Source organism: Lingula anatina, chromosome 2 (genome assembly GCF_051362555.1).
Source record: "Lingula anatina isolate TDL-2025a chromosome 2, LinAna3.0, whole genome shotgun sequence".
Lineage (NCBI taxonomy): Eukaryota > Metazoa > Brachiopoda > Lingulata > Lingulida > Lingulidae > Lingula > Lingula anatina.
In genome coordinates, this window is record NC_141768.1 from 43,761,624 (window position 1) to 43,777,444 (window position 15,821).

Sequence of the window (15,821 nt, forward strand, 5' to 3'; positions counted from 1 at the left end):
TAAAATTTGTTTTCTGATTGCAAAAAAAAAAAGGTTGGGGATGTGGCTGAAAAATTCAAATCAGAAATTAATGAAAATCGTCAAATTATCATTAATTTTGGTTTGCTAACAGAATTCTTGCTTTACACCCGAATTCTTAAAACCATACAAAAATGGACTTTCTCTTGCAAATTTCAATCTTCTTGCCTCTAGATTTGTGAGGTGCTGCCACCGCGCGATGGAGACAAGCACTAAAACCAATGCCGCAGAAGAGAGGGCCTGATCTCGAAAAGAAAAACATAGCTACCTCGGCAGGTAAACTGAAGAGCCGAATGAAAGCAAGGCCACCAAATTAATTCTTTAAAAATTACAGAATTGTCACATAATCCACAACCAAGTTAAAGCATTTTCTCTTGAAATGAATCTGAGAAGGCTTACCGGAAGTGAAGAATAAACTAACGTCAGGGTGCTAACGTTAAGTCTGTTTACAGTACTATCCATACATAAAATAGTGTAGCAGGCAAATTACAATGGCAAGCTGGAGCATTGGTAAACTTGTTATTTTGACAATAGTCGGTAGCGTTACACTGGAACTCTTATACTACACTTGGAATTATTTCAAACGGAACCACCGGCATAAACATGGAAAAACGAAACCAAAACAACAACAGAAGAACATATTTCACAACGTCCTGTTCTTTCCTGACCAGCACATAGCTTGCAAGGAGCATTTCAACAGCTCTGATGGCTGTCTGAGAAGTGGTTGCAAGTATGCACACTCAGAAACCTCACTAACTCACATGCTAAGTTACCTGAGAAGTGCTAGAAAGACATTAGATTTGTGTGTGTTTGTTATAACATGCCATGAGCTGTCGGATACAGTAATAGCTCTGCATGAAAGAGGTGTGACAGTGCGTGTGATTACTGACGATGAGCAGGTGGATATTACTGGATCCAAAATAGGAGCATTTCGTGCAGCTGGTAATTTACATGTATTTTTATGCCCATTATTTCAAACCTTTGGCCTTAAAACAGTGTTGAAAGCTACTGTATACAAATGTACAAGAAGTTTAATGTTACATGATTTTTATATGTTGATGTTATAATTGTAAGTTAGGGTTCAAATTAAACTATAAGATATCAATTGCTGTGTTTTTAACAGTTCATGTTATAGTTTCAGTTTGAACCCCATCTTTTACTGGTAACGATACAGGTGTACTATCATTTTCATTACTCAATGTACCCGGTAGCATATATCTGGTGAATGTGCCTGTATCTTAAAGTGTAGCACCAGTGGTATTCTGAATGATGAGTCTAATTAAGCATAATTCATAATTATCAATTCACAAATAGGTGGAAAGAATTTTAAAAATCATATGTTTGAGATATAAAATATTATTTATATCATTTATTTTACACTGACAGGTATTCAGGTTCGTCAAGATAGATCGTCATATTTGATGCATCACAAGTTTGCACTTATAGATGAAGATGTCCTCATAAATGGCTCTTTTAACTGGACCAGACAGGCGGTGACAGGGAACAATGAGAATCTGTTGATCACCAATAGTAGAGATATTGTACAGCCTTACATTGAGGAGTTTGAAAGACTCTGGGAGCAATTTGATCCAAGAAATTATAAATATTTACCTCATACAAATAGTGATCAAATTCACCAAGCTGTCAGTTGATGTGTGTAAGAAAAGGAGATTTTATGTTTTTAGGGGAATGATTTCATTCAAAGAATTATAAAACTTAACCTCAATTAATTATGATTATATTATACCATACAATGTACTTTAATTAACAAAGTGTATGAAAGACATTTTTGTGAGCTGATAAACTCATATTAGTACTGTAGATATAAGTTTACCATTTTAATATTACCTTTAAACATTTTAAATCAAGCAAATACTGAGCAAATGCGATTACCATTAATGATAGAAAAACGGGTCAAATAGCATCCCTAGAAGACAAGTGTGTTTGTTTTCTGAAGCACAGTACATGACTATAGGCTGGGTATCTGTTTAAGTCAATATAAAAGGTCATGGCTGCATAGATATGATTGTAATATTGCAATTTACTTATACATGTATCTGTTCGTCCTTGGTGGCTGGAGAGAGAAATTCCTGAGACTGGTACACTTCAGTAAGAATTCAGCTTAGAAGCATTTGGTATACATGGACTAAAAAAAGTACTAGTAAAAACCCAGTGGATTAGATTCATCATGGATGTCAGGATTTCCTTTGTGTTCATTTTAAACACTCTTCTGTGTGCGCAGGGTTTGCAATCGAGTGTGAAGGATGCTACATGCTGTGTGCCCACTCAGTTTGAGGCCAAAGTGTACATGGATGCAGAGTTGGTATTTCTGGATACAACATCATCTGTGTCAAGGCCACTGACAGCCTACAGCATGTTCAATTACACAGTGCACCTTGCCTATGACTATGACAGACAGCAGTTATACATGCATGCCAATGTTACTGAGTCGTCGCCATTGATCCCACATCCTGTGACAGACTCTGTTTTGTACTTGTTCGATCACAAACATGTAAGCTATTTCAGGGCGTTGATTTTATTGAAAGAGTTATTTGCGAAATGCAATTAAAGTTTCTAAAAGATTATAGTAAATTTGCAATTATAGTTTCTAATAGATTGTAGTAAATTTGTCTGACCGGTGCATTATAGGTACACTGTAACAAGGTTTAATTTTATAAACATATAAAAGTTCTGGCAGCTCTCTACTGTAACTGTGATTTGTTGACTTTATTATTTATCAGTGCAGTGGAAGTTATTAGTGAATATTTTAATGAATTAATTGTAATTGGTGCCAATGAATATTCACCTCTTTAATTATTTGATTCATGTTTTTCTATTTGTTGCCTACAATGATTTGTTTGTGTATGCAAAAATCTTTTTTGGTTGGTTCTTTACATACTGGGATGTTTCTTGTGACATTCAGGGTGTTATGTATACTGTCAATGGTGGACATGACGGGAAGTGTCAGAAAGACAATGCAACAGTTCCCATGTCACAGCAATGCATACCAGGTAATACTTTAAAAGCTTAAATTGAAAATTTATATTTAAAGTTGATTTAAAGTTAAAGACAGAAAATTTGGATTTCTTCGATTCAGGATGAAGCAACTTTAAGGCCATTACTTTTTCATCAAAATATTTTAAATAAGTGGATCACTAGGCTACTGTTGATCTAACTTGGGTCAAAATTAGGATAAAATTTTAATTTAAAAGTTGAAAAAGTTAAGTTTTTGTGTAACCAGTCTTTGAATTTATCTTCAGATGATGCCTTGCTGCAAAGAAACAGTGCCATAGGAAACCCCAGTCTGCAGCCATTAGCAGCCAAAGTTTACCAGTATGAAGTGAAAGGAGACCCCGATGCTTTCCCCTTCTATATTCAGGCTTTTGTCAAACAAAATGGTAAATGATGCATTTACTAGTAAGATAAAATTTCTTCAGGAGATAAGAGAGTCATGTCTGGATTCGTAGTTAATGTATTTTCTTTGAAACTGGTGTATATGTAGAACTTGGTGAAAAATATGTTATTTAATCATTTTGATTTTCAAGGAAAACACTGTCTTCCCATGAAGCTCCATGTAGTCACTGCAGGTGGTTCTGGCACCATGAATGCTTGGGTCATGAACTTTGTAAACTTAACCCAAGGAATTCAGGATCCTAGCATCTTCAGTGTGCCTGGTCCATGTAGAGGTGTCACACAGGTGACTAAGATTACAACTGCACAGGTGTGTATTTGTTAAGTCTTATTTATTAATTGTTTTTCACATATAATGACTTATACAATAATACTTATACGAGCATCGTTATTCTCAAGATTATACATTTTAGTACGTTTGACCTCCCAAGGAAATTGGCCTCCTCTTGTGGATGTGTTTTCTCCTCCCTATTTTCAAACTGGGAATGTGGATCACTCTCCATCTTTGTTTTCACATATTATCTGTGTCTTTTTCAAAGCAATTTAAAAGTTTACATTCATATGCAATTCAGTGGCAGAGGATAATACTATTTTGGTTCTCTTTTAGGAACCAAAATGGAAACAGGCATTGGCAGTGTTACTTGGGACAATCAATTAAAATAAGAATAATTTAGCATGATCCTCATCCAACAGGCACTCAGGCAGCGATTTAATACTTATTACTGAACCAAGATATTTTGCTAAATTGAACAGTTTCCTCATATAAAGTCTTTTCATTGTCTTTTGCAAATTTATTCATAGGAATTTGAAAAAAAATTATATAGCCTCTTCTGGATGGTCAGAGTAGCAGGTACTGATACAAAATAATTTGGAACCTTTATCTGGACTTAGTCTAAAAACTGATCAACACGGCTTTGAAACACCTCAACCTACTCTTAGGACCTTGGATGGTTACCAAGGACTTGTCTGATATGGAAGTTATGATTTAATTTAAAATAGTTGTATATTATCTCAGCTTGATATATTATGACTTTCGTAAACTTGGAAGGCACAGTTTTTGCTTCTTTTAAGATACAAATGCTACTAAACCACAGAACTGCTTTTCTCAGGGATTATAAATATTATGTATTAGCCACTTTTTACCATGAAGCAGTGGAAAGAGTAGTGATTACAAATGCAATGAAAGCTTTAATGACATTTATGAACTTTTATTTTAATAAATTTCTTAACATCCTTGAAAAAACTAATTAAATTTAACTCAACTGTTCTGTGCTGAGAGAGAAAAACTGGTTTTGTCTCGGTACTGACAAACATGCATTGCACAAAGTTATAAGACTATAAATGAATTTGCAATTTAATTTCTATTTAACAAATACAATTTAACAATTACACCTCTACAATCTTAACAAAAAGATAAAAGGAATGGACTACAACAACATTACGATAATCGCCTTCACTCCTGGTGAACAACTACTAGCTATTTAACGATTCTACAGTAAACTCTTGAAACAAAGCAAGGCTATTCATGATCAAGAATCGGGTTAGTCCAATAAATCTCTTCACCGATTTACAATGTGGACTCTTGGCATCTCTGATTGATTAATAACTGGACTCTAAATACTAAAGATGGCACTTCTGCTTGTTACTACAACACCTGATGATAACTAGATATAATATCTCTCAACTTTAACATGCTATTTTTATGCTAGGTATGTGAGATATTCTATGCCATTGTTGAGAAATTAATACTTTAAAGAGGACACCTGCCCCTTTACACAAAAAACTGAGAAAAACTTGTGTCCGAGTTAAAGAAAAACTAATACCATTTTGCCTCCTAAATACTTATGGCAGCTCATTTAAAATAAACTAAAGATATATACTAAAAATAAATATAAAACATAAATGCACATTTCTATATAAAATCTTTTCTTTGATGCCCTTTCCTCTTACAACACTAACTTTGCAGGATATCTTTCACTTATCACAGTAACTATAATTAAAAGGCATCACATTCAATTACAGGGTGCCTATGGCATTTCTGCAGCAGCCATGAACTCAGTTTAACTTAAACTGTATGAAGATCATAAAACAAATTTGAAATAAATTTGATTAAAATTCATCTTGTCAGACAAAAGGTACCCGGTACAGTATGTAGATATGTAAACTTTATAGTTCTACTTGGACAACAGATTCAATTACTGCAGCACTAATAAGTACTGTTAATACATATCAACAAATGAGTACATGTGCAAATTGTGACCTTCACAGCAGGTGCATAATAAGGTGTTATCGCTTTCTGAGTCACTGAAAGATATTTTAATAGCACAAAAGCTAAGAAACTAATACTCTGGAGCAATTGGTCCTCCTTAACAGAAATTGACCTCACAATGTCACTTTATCTTCACTGCTGCTGACAATGCTTTCATTCCTTTATGTTTACCATTGCATTTGTCCAAAGGGAAAATCATCACTTGGTCATGACAATGTCCCACATAATCACAGGTATATCATTCTTTGCATTTTTAATCCACAGCAATGGGTACTTTCATGGCATAATTTTTCAATTTTCTCCCTTTTTTTCCATGGCAGGTTTGTTACATGCATCTTTCCCCTTTCTTTTTCCTCTTGAAACAATGATGAACATGCGTGTATCACAGAAGCAACAAGACTATACTGCAAATTGCTTTTAACAAGCTGATTTTCTCAAAAGTGGACCTGATGATGTAGATATGCTACAAAAAAGAAAGAAAAAGATTGCCGTACACTTTTATATAAGTTATGTTTAGCACAAGGGGAGAACTGATAAGGCATATTTTGCAGAAATCTTAATGGTAAAAATGGAAGACAAAACGGAATTGGAAAAATTTGAAGGTTAACATTAACTTACCAATTCTCAGGCTGTGCTTCACAGTAATATTATCAATTGTACATGAAATAATACCTGGGCTCACTCCCAAGGTTAAAATTTCTTAAAACAAATCTGTTGAATAACTTTGGCCCAGTCAAAATTTTAACTGACTACATAAATAAATAAATCTTACATTTTCTTTAGACAAAATTTAAGGCATATTATTAACATTTGGCAAGGATTTACTATGCTAAAATTAACCAAACTTGTGATACAGTCTCTTTCTGGGGTTTTCTTCTTACCATTCTACTAAATCAGCTCCAATAATGTCATGAATGTGGTAGGCCATTCCTAGTTTGGCAACTTTTGGCAGCTTTCTGGTTTCCAGGTCCTGAGGATAAACATTGTTATAAAATACACAACTTATCAATTGTTATAACTTTAAATATCCAAGTCCAATAAATGATTATTATTCTCAAAGACACAGTACACTAACATTTCATTGCTAACATGTTTTTAAATTAAATACCAGGAAGGTATAGTGCCCATTATTAAATCATGTTTTATTTCCTCAGTATTTTTCACATCTTCATTACCCCTATGATAAATATTTGGTGGGTAACAAGTGTGTACCCTTGGACATTTTGAGAAAGTCCTTGACAGCCACCATTCTCAATAGTAATTGATTGATTTCAATGAGATAAAAACCACAGAGATACAGTTTTTGTTACCAAAGAAAGTTTGTTTTTTGGTGATTTCCACATCTTTATTACCCCATTGATATATATCAGGTGGGTGCATTGTTTGCCTCTAAACCAGCACTCACATTTTGTAGTGTCTCTTTGTATTTACTCTTTGTGATCATCATTAGGACAGCTTTTCTGCCTCTGGTAAAGCTCTTCATAAACAGTCCAGCATCAGGAATGGAGACCCACCAACTTCCTATGTCCCTCACTGTGAGAACACTGGCCTTTACCAGTTGACTAAAACACAGAGTATATCTAATTAATGAGCTAATTGTTCAATGTATTTAAAAGAAGGTAATTAACACAAAAAATTCCTACAAAACTGACTCTATGTATGCACTGATACACAAATGTAGTCTTTGTCTTCTTCAATGTGAATCTTGTACTTGATATTCCAGTGATCACTCAAAGCAAAGGTCCCAGAAATCTACCAGCTCATCCGAATAAAAATAAAAATAACTTAGAAGTTACAATACAGATGATACAAAATGTAAAATAACTTCTAAATATTCACTGATATCAGACCAGCAGCAGCCACTGCTATTGCCTCATACTACCATTGCAGCTCAATCTATACTCACGTAATTTCTTCATCTGTGTATCTGTACTGGTTGATCATAGTTTGTTTATTGACACTGACATCTGGGCAACCACAAGCTATTTCAGTCAGGAATCTGTCTGGAAGTTTATGCACAAAACTATGTACAAGAACACAAATGTCTAGACGGGTTCACCTTATTATTTTAAAGTCTTGAATATTTCAAAAGCGTTTTTATTAAGTTACATAAATTATTTTAAAACAGTGAGACAGATAATAAAGGTGAAATGCCAATGTTTTAAGCCTGATACCATCAATAAACCATACATCTTTAAAATGTACATGTACATCCAGGAACACATTTTCATCATTATTACAATTACTATCATCATTGTAACTGTGTGTCATCAGTTTTAATGTCTACCCGTATGTGATATAAATGGCAAACAACTGTTGTCTCTTGAAAACTACAAATTTCTTGCTCTTTCTTACTTATGAGTCCTCTGTGCACTGCAATCTCAGCAGTCGTCTTTAGGACATGTGATTTGTAGTCTGCAGTAAAAACAATACAGTATTCCTCCATCTCTCCACCTAGTCTGAAAAGTCTGATTTCTCCACTCAATCGAAGATCTTCCTATCATTACAAAGATAGTAAAATAACAAAAATAAATTGAAAATAAACATATGATAATAATTTTTTCAAATTTTTTATGAAAAGCGCAATTATGTGTGACAGCCATTTTCCTTTTTCCCTAGAGGGATACCAATGTAATAATCAACCTTTCCTATTTGACAATGTATATTTTGTTAAGGCAGAAGTCTACAAAATATACACCATTTCTAGTATAATTTCAGAATCAAAAGCATCTAACATACTAAATACTACCAAAGTTACGAAGAACATTGAGAAAAGGTCAAAAAGTTAGAAGTTAAGTTGATATTCGCACATAAGGTTGTGGTTTGGAAGTCCATTGCAAGTGTGTACGTGTGCATGCATGTGTGTGTACGTGTGTTCTTTCTTGTGAGAGAGAGAGAGAGAGAGAGAATAAATTTGTCATTAACATACCAATTGTTTGTCCACCACTGTTCTATTTTTCAAGATACTATACAACTGATGCTTGAGAATAATAGGCGGCAACCTTCCTTCAAACTTTTCAACAGGAAACAGGTTCTTAAGGTACAGCAAGGTGGCTTTGGTGTCATTTGGCACATTATTTTCTGAAAAAATACATAAGCTGAAATATTTAATCATCACTTTTTCACATTACATTTTCATTTTCCATATCGATATATCAAAGTGTTCCAGATACATTGATGCTTAATATTAGACTGAATTTATACCAGCTTCTTCATTTTCAAATCTCCATACGTTTCTTTATCTGAGTGCAACATGTTTACGTTTATTTCCTATTTATCACATTAAAGCTAAATCTATTTAGGGCCAAATGCTCATTACCAACTGTGGTCCAATTTTTCAAATGGAAAAAAAATCATTGGGTGTTGATGCGGTAAGTAGAAGAAATGAACTATTGAACCACAATATGCATTTTACATCAGCCCCCCTCTTCCCCTCCAAAAGCTTTTACGTTCATTAGTTTACAAAATTAAATCTTGTCAACCAACTCTGTTAACAGATAATCACTGCTTATTAACCAACTTATAAATTTTGGACTTTTTTTGTAAAACAGACCCCTGCATGTACATGTATCAACTTATACTATCTATCAGAATCTATACATTACCTAGTGGTTCTTGATTCCACAAACTGGATGAAGTTTCTACATTCAATGTAGTGCCATTCTTGGGGGCCAGACAGACCTTCTTCCTGTGTCTGTACACATCTGGGAGCAGAGAACGCTTCCTACTCATGATTCTACGAAAACCTACCTTAAATACATGAAGGGACATGGTTAAAATAAATTCACTTTTTCTTTCATGCACATAAATTTATAGTTGGTATAACAACTAGGAGCAAATGCAATATATCTAGTGAAAATGCATGTACATTATTATGTACATGATCTATTCAAGGAAGTCATTTTTATTTTATTTATATTATTACAACATAAACCAACAAGAAATATGTATCTTTTAACTGTCTCTTCTGAAACTTCAAACAAGATCAATGTAAATTCTATTTCATATCTACATATTATATTAAATTACTTATTTAGAAAGTAGGTAAAATACTAAACTAAAGTTCTGGGGCAGGCCGTGTGTGATTTAAGAAAAGGAACAATTTACTGTTTTATTTCTATGAAAATACAATTTAGCATTAAAATCCTGGATATTTTCAAATACCTTCAATCAGGAGGTCAAGTTCTACTGTGTACACTTTGGGAGAAATATTGTATCAATTTTGTTTTTTTCCCCAAAGTGTAAATTTGTGGACCAAAACACCCATGATTTGCCTATTTCACATACATATTACTCTGCTTGGAAAAATCCCAAAACCAAAATTCCAACCTAAACATGGACACCTATATCTTATTGTGTAACAAAAATCTAGTGTACGACAATTTTTAGGGGTTGAAAATCAAATTGGACAGCTTTTGATCATACTTAGATACATAACAATATGTGGGTAAAATTTACAATTGAAGGGGGAAAAAAAAACCCTAGCTGCCCTACAATTTGAGTCAGTTTTTGGTTTTACCACTAGTACTAGGACATGCTAGGTACATGTGCTTTATACCTAATTTTTCACATAATCTCAAATTCAAGACACAAAACAGCACAGCCAGTTAAGAAAATTATTGTACCTGAAGATAAAGGTAGTTTTGGTGCCGAAAACTTACACGCCCTGAATGTGTCATGCGCTTGCTACATTTGCGACGTAACTCGTTTTTCAGCCCAGATATTTTTACAGTGTATTTACCCTTTTAACATATTCAAATAAAATGGGAACTCTAAATCTAAATTGTCTTGATTTAAAAAGAAACCTGCCCCTGTGGTTTAATTTATCGTTAATCGGGTTCTTATCCTAACAAAAGTAAAATAGCGAAAAAGCTAACCTGTTTATGCAAAAATTGGGACCGACACCTCCATCTTGAAATGATTGATCACGTGTATAACTTGGGTGTTTTCATTGGACAAAGCGCCGACTTCCGGCAATATGCAGTGCAGCGCGAACTTGGACTCTGGCAGTCTTTAGTCTTATCGCTTTGATGCATTTTAGTTTCTGAATTCTCAATTTGTCTTATTATGTCCCATGAAGAGACACGCAGAAGAGCAAGATGAACATTTACATAAGGCCAGAAAGAGTGAAAATGCTTCAAGTCCACATGGACGACCAGCTGCCTTCAGAGTTCATCCTGCCACGAGATTCGAGGGAAAATTTCCATTTTACAGACAGCCAAAGGATATCGGTTGCTTCTCACTGGACGCAGACAGGGTTTTTTACAACGATAAGAGTCAGTTGAAATGGCTTCATATGCCAGAGAATGTAAATAATGTAAACTTCAATCTCAGGCATGGTTACAAAGTATTTCGGAAACGGGACGATAGTGTCAAAGATTACATTGACGACTTGTTGAGATGGATCCTGGTGAACAGAAAGAAATTTTTGTTGCCAGGTCAAGACGAAGTATCTGATGGAGCATTTCCTCCTAAGTAAGGATATTGAGCAAGGAATTTCGCAAAGTACATTGATTATATATATATCTCATGCAGTTGTAAAAATGAGATGTGATGCTCCAATTAAAATTTATAGTTTTCTTTTAGTTTGCATTTTTTTTCACATTTAGATTACTCAGTTTGATTAAGCAGTAATGTAACACTAATAATCCATATCTGAACATTTCCTATTTTTGCCCTTTGAGGAGCCTTTAGAAGGTATATCTTTTGACCGGATTTGTTATTTTTTCATTGTGTTTTTAATTCTGGTCATCTGAGCTATTATTGCTCCCTTATGGGCTAAATAATGTTACGTGAAATGCAAGTGTGTGTATTTCTTGGTGTATGTTTTTGGGTCCTCAAAGAAGCAAGAAATCCTTCTCAGTTATTGATTATAATAGCAGGGCTAGATGTATAGAAATATTTGTTTAAAGGATTGCTGTCTTATTCAGTGTTTATAAAAATGAAGACAAAGTTTTTAAAAAATGATTCAGTTTTGTTAGTTTTTTTTTCTTTTCCATTTTCAGCCTCCATACTGATTTTGTGTGTTGGAGGGGCTTGCTGACCAAGCTGCTTTGTACCCCATATGAGAACAAAGATGGATGGCTGATAGGTGTGACCAAGTTTAATGGGACATATTACATGTGTGAATATGACACGCCAGAGAAGATTGCCGAGAGGGAGACTATGTCAGAGAGGCAGGATGAAATGTGCTACTGGGGCTATAAGTTTGAGCAGCACATGGTAGTTGGTAGGTTTGAGATGGATCTAAAAGCCCTCTAACCATGTACAACTATGTTTGTTGACAATTTGTTTGGTCAAATGTATGTCTGTTACTATGTTTGTGTGTATGCGTGTGTGTGTTAAGTTTTTATTGCTTATAAGATTATTTCTTACCTCATGAGGTAACGTACATGTTTTTGAGGACCTATGCATATCTGCTCTGTTGAACCTCCTTATTCTGTTTTGCAACTTATTTTGCAATTTATTTTGTTTTTGGCAACAATGCTGTGACAATGACCTAGAGGTTTATAGCTGTCTTGAATTTTAAGTATAAGTTGTGTATGGTAGTAATATGGCCAAAATCAGATTTTATATATTGTTTGTATCTGCAAGACATGATTTGAAGTTACACTAAGTACACTAGAGTACAAAGGCTTATTAACATCAGTACAGTTAACACTAAGACTGCAGCACAGTATACTGTAACATTACAAAGCTGTATTTGTTACAATTAAAAACAATGGCCCAGTTGCACAAGTAAGAGCCTAATTGATGCCTATAAATGATTATATTTTGCATTTTCAGCCAAACCAGACAGTCAACCAGACACTCGTGTTCCTGTTAGCAATTATGAAGCATTTTGTCTTGTTGTAAGAGGAAGACTAAAAGAACATTCTCTTGGTGAGTAATCTGCAAATACCTGGCATAATAAACTTTAGGCAAGTACTATACATATTTTAATTTTGGCTCCATGTATTAATTATTAGAGTGATGTACAAAATGTATAATTTGATTGTACTGTTTTCCAGTGTTTGCTGGGGAGACCGACTGCTATGATGCCAAAGAAAAATGTTATGTAGAATTAAAGACATCAAGAGAGATATATCAGCCAAACCAGGATAGAAATTTCAAAAGGTATGTGGTCTTAATATATTTTGGTTGATATATCAAATCTTAACTCATAATAATAGAGATAAAAAAGCAAAAGTCAGTTTATTGGTTATATAATGATAATGATGATGATAAAGGCGAATTTCTGCTTAAAAATCAGTCTAGAACTTTTTTGTCACTTAGATTCATCACAGTCAGTTCCATATTCTTCCAGGTTTAAGTTAATCAAGTGGTGGGCCCAGTCATTCCTACCTGCTGTTCCTAAGGTTATCTGTGGTTTCCGTGACGATGATGGCGTGGTCAGACAGTTGAAGACTTACCACACTCTGGACATGCCCAACATTGCCAAGGTATATCAGTATAAAAGTATCAGCATTGTGAATTACATTTAAAAGTTGCCTTGTTACTTGAATGTAATAGCCTTTTTAGTAAGACTTTAAAGGTTCCAGTTTGTTTAATGTTGTAGATTTTTATCCATGTTTAAAGAAATTTTACTGCATATAAGTTGCATATATTTTGAACTATCAGTATACTTTCCTTGTAATGATTATTAGATTTAAATCTATTTTTGTAAAATTGTTTGTTGATAAATTTAAACTGGAATAATCAGTTTCGGATAAGTAAATTAGAAGATTATGAATTTAGGATATCCCCAACCCTTGGGATCCTGCAGTTTGTATGAACTTCTGTGATCAGTTCCTGACCTTTGTCAACCAAGTTGTTCGAAAAGATGACCCTAAGTAAGTAACAATAATAAATATTCTACAGCTTCTACTTTTAGCTGACATGGACCATTGTGTGAGTCTCTGTTCTGTCCCATTGATTTGATTATATTGTGTTTTTTAAAATATTTATTTGCATAATATAAAGATTTCAACTTCAGACTACAAAATCTTTATTCAAACTAGCCCCTTTTTTGATTTATTTAATTATTTGTGTGTGTAATAATTTGTAATGGATGGTCACCATTATAACATGGCTATGTCCTTTTAGAAAGTTCTATTTTGTGTAACATTTCCAAACATTTTTTCTGTGATAAAAATATAAATTTCATAATTTTTTTTCTGTAAAATTCATATCAGTATAACTTTGAAGGTCTCATTGGCCAAAACAAGCCCTAAAGGTTAAATAAAAGGTTGGCTGGAAACTCTATACCTCTCATCAGTGTCCCAATTACTAACTTATTTCCCACCCACAAAAATGATTTTTTTTTTGTTTTTACAGGATTGTTTACATGTTCAAATGGTATCCAAGACAAGACATCACTTGGACTGAGCACCCACAAGACTCCAAGTTTACCTTTTTACCAAGCTGGTTTACTGACCCAGACCAACAGGGAAACAGTGGCAGTAAGCTGGAAACAAGTGCATTTTCTTGATAGTTCAGTCTTAGCTGAGTTTTCAGTATAATCAGATTTTGAACTGTGACATATTTCTATTTATTAAGGATTGTATTTAATGGTACTTTATGCTTAAACTATAAAGTTGTTTGTCCCAGAAGACAAGGCAACAGGTTTAAGTGTGAAGGCAATTTTGCAAAATGGTTAAGATCAGGTACTGCTTACTTCATTTTACATAAATCTGCTTTTAGGATCTTTCTCCTTTACAACATCCATGTTATAACTTCTGATATCTGTTATCTCTGTTTTATAGTATGAAGTAATTGTTATACATGAACAGAAAACATCAACTGCAACACACCTGTTCAGACTGTCAACTCTCTGTGGTTGTTCTAAGGCTGTTAGAGTTGTATGGATACTATTTGTGAAGCATTAATTTTGATAATTGTACCTGTCCATACAGTGTAACAGTAATCTTTCTGAAAAGTCCTAAAATTTTTTTTCCACCCCAAACAAGATGTGGCATATTTATCGTCAAGCTTCCTTTTTCTCTCCTAATTTTTGTGCTGCACTTTCAAACATAGCTTGTGCTTCCTGAGCTGCTTTTCTTGCTTTCTTTGAAGATTCTTCTTTCTCTCTATCTTCTTCCAAACACCTTTTGTAGTTCTGAAAAGCTAATCTGGCTGATTCCACCAAAGGCTTGGTGATGGGAACAGTGGCTTGCCTTCATTTTTTGTAACCACATCATTGGTTAACCTCAGACCATTGACTGATTGGGTAGTTAGTAGGGCTCTGTCCTGAGTGACTGTCCTCTTGTTGACATATAGACTTCTTACAACATCTGCATTGCTGAGGATTAAGCAAAGGCATGCTTTCACAAATTTGAAGCCTGCCTGTTCCCAATTTTATGTTGAGGACATTCCTCCAGTAATGATCAGTGCGGACATTTGATGCCTTATTGTTGATGTACCAGTGTAAAGTCATAGTATTGGGAAGTCCTTTTCTGTTGGCCCTCACTATATCACAAGTGGGTGTGGACCTTCTCACACTTTTGTTAAAATTATCCTTGTATCTTGTGTAAAAATAATCCTTGTATAAATGGTGGCCTTTATCTAAAAAACAATTTGTGACAGACATAATGACATCATGTGTAGCACCATTGTTAGTTCCGTTTTCATCTTTTCTGGTGTAGACTTGTAAGTTACTGACATAGCCAAATATTGCCTTCTGGTTCCTTTGTCAGCCTTTTCAGCTGTGCGTATGTGCTTTTTGGGTTCTAGTCAACGTTTGGTTCGTTTCTCACAGTAACCAATATTGTATGTGGGATTGAACTAACTTCGTTGTTCAGTGGGTATGGTGGCAGTGCAGGTAGATCCTCATAAGTAAAGTAAACTACTTCTATGTGTAACTGGGCTTATTTGTTATTATGTTGCTACTTGGGTTAGATCTTCAGCCATAGAAACAAAACAGTGTGTAGTCCTCAAGGACTTCACACTTGTCAGGTGTTGTAACCCCTCAGAAAACTCATTCTTAAATTCACGACCTTTGATCAGGGTGGATTCTTTCTGGAAAGCCATACCAGAAAACATGGTCGTTAAAAATCTTGTCCGCAGCAGTCTGCCCCAATGAGTTTGTAGTGGCATAAGCGATTGCGAATCTAATGAAATGGTCCACCACAACCAGGAAGTACTG

At 34.4% G+C, this 15,821-nt stretch overlaps 4 protein-coding genes across 4 annotated transcripts; 3 read left to right on the plus strand and 1 right to left on the minus strand.

Moving 5' to 3' along the window:
* The first annotated feature begins 187 nt into the window (after window positions 1-187).
* Window positions 188-1,674, plus strand: LOC106177620 (uncharacterized). The gene is made up of 2 exons (XM_013560458.3): window positions 188-960; window positions 1,405-1,674. The coding sequence occupies exons 1-2, from the start codon at window positions 510-512 to the stop codon at window positions 1,668-1,670; spliced, it is 717 nt and encodes a 238-aa protein (XP_013415912.2). The 5' UTR covers window positions 188-509; the 3' UTR covers window positions 1,671-1,674.
* Window positions 1,675-2,206: 532 nt separating this feature from the next.
* LOC106177619 (uncharacterized) lies at window positions 2,207-4,672 on the plus strand. Its single transcript, XM_013560457.3, has 5 exons — window positions 2,207-2,530; window positions 2,942-3,029; window positions 3,279-3,416; window positions 3,564-3,739; window positions 4,037-4,672. Exons 1-5 carry the CDS (start codon window positions 2,207-2,209, stop codon window positions 4,085-4,087), a joined length of 777 nt encoding a protein of 258 aa, XP_013415911.2. The 3' UTR covers window positions 4,088-4,672.
* Window positions 4,673-5,842: 1,170 nt separating this feature from the next.
* LOC106177618 (winged helix repair factor 1) lies at window positions 5,843-10,672 on the minus strand. Its single transcript, XM_013560456.2, has 8 exons — window positions 10,576-10,672; window positions 9,304-9,448; window positions 8,628-8,779; window positions 8,054-8,195; window positions 7,605-7,701; window positions 7,104-7,260; window positions 6,580-6,668; window positions 5,843-6,161 (listed from the first exon to the last, which is right to left on the minus strand). Exons 2-8 carry the CDS (start codon window positions 9,428-9,430, stop codon window positions 6,116-6,118), a joined length of 810 nt encoding a protein of 269 aa, XP_013415910.1. The 5' UTR covers window positions 9,431-9,448; window positions 10,576-10,672; the 3' UTR covers window positions 5,843-6,115.
* Window positions 10,673-10,761: 89 nt separating this feature from the next.
* On the plus strand, window positions 10,762-15,537 carry LOC106177617 (decapping and exoribonuclease protein-like). Its single transcript, XM_013560455.2, has 7 exons — window positions 10,762-11,173; window positions 11,704-11,927; window positions 12,485-12,580; window positions 12,709-12,814; window positions 13,005-13,140; window positions 13,436-13,530; window positions 14,015-15,537. The coding sequence occupies exons 1-7, from the start codon at window positions 10,773-10,775 to the stop codon at window positions 14,166-14,168; spliced, it is 1,212 nt and encodes a 403-aa protein (XP_013415909.2). The 5' UTR covers window positions 10,762-10,772; the 3' UTR covers window positions 14,169-15,537.
* Window positions 15,538-15,821: the final 284 nt, after the last annotated feature.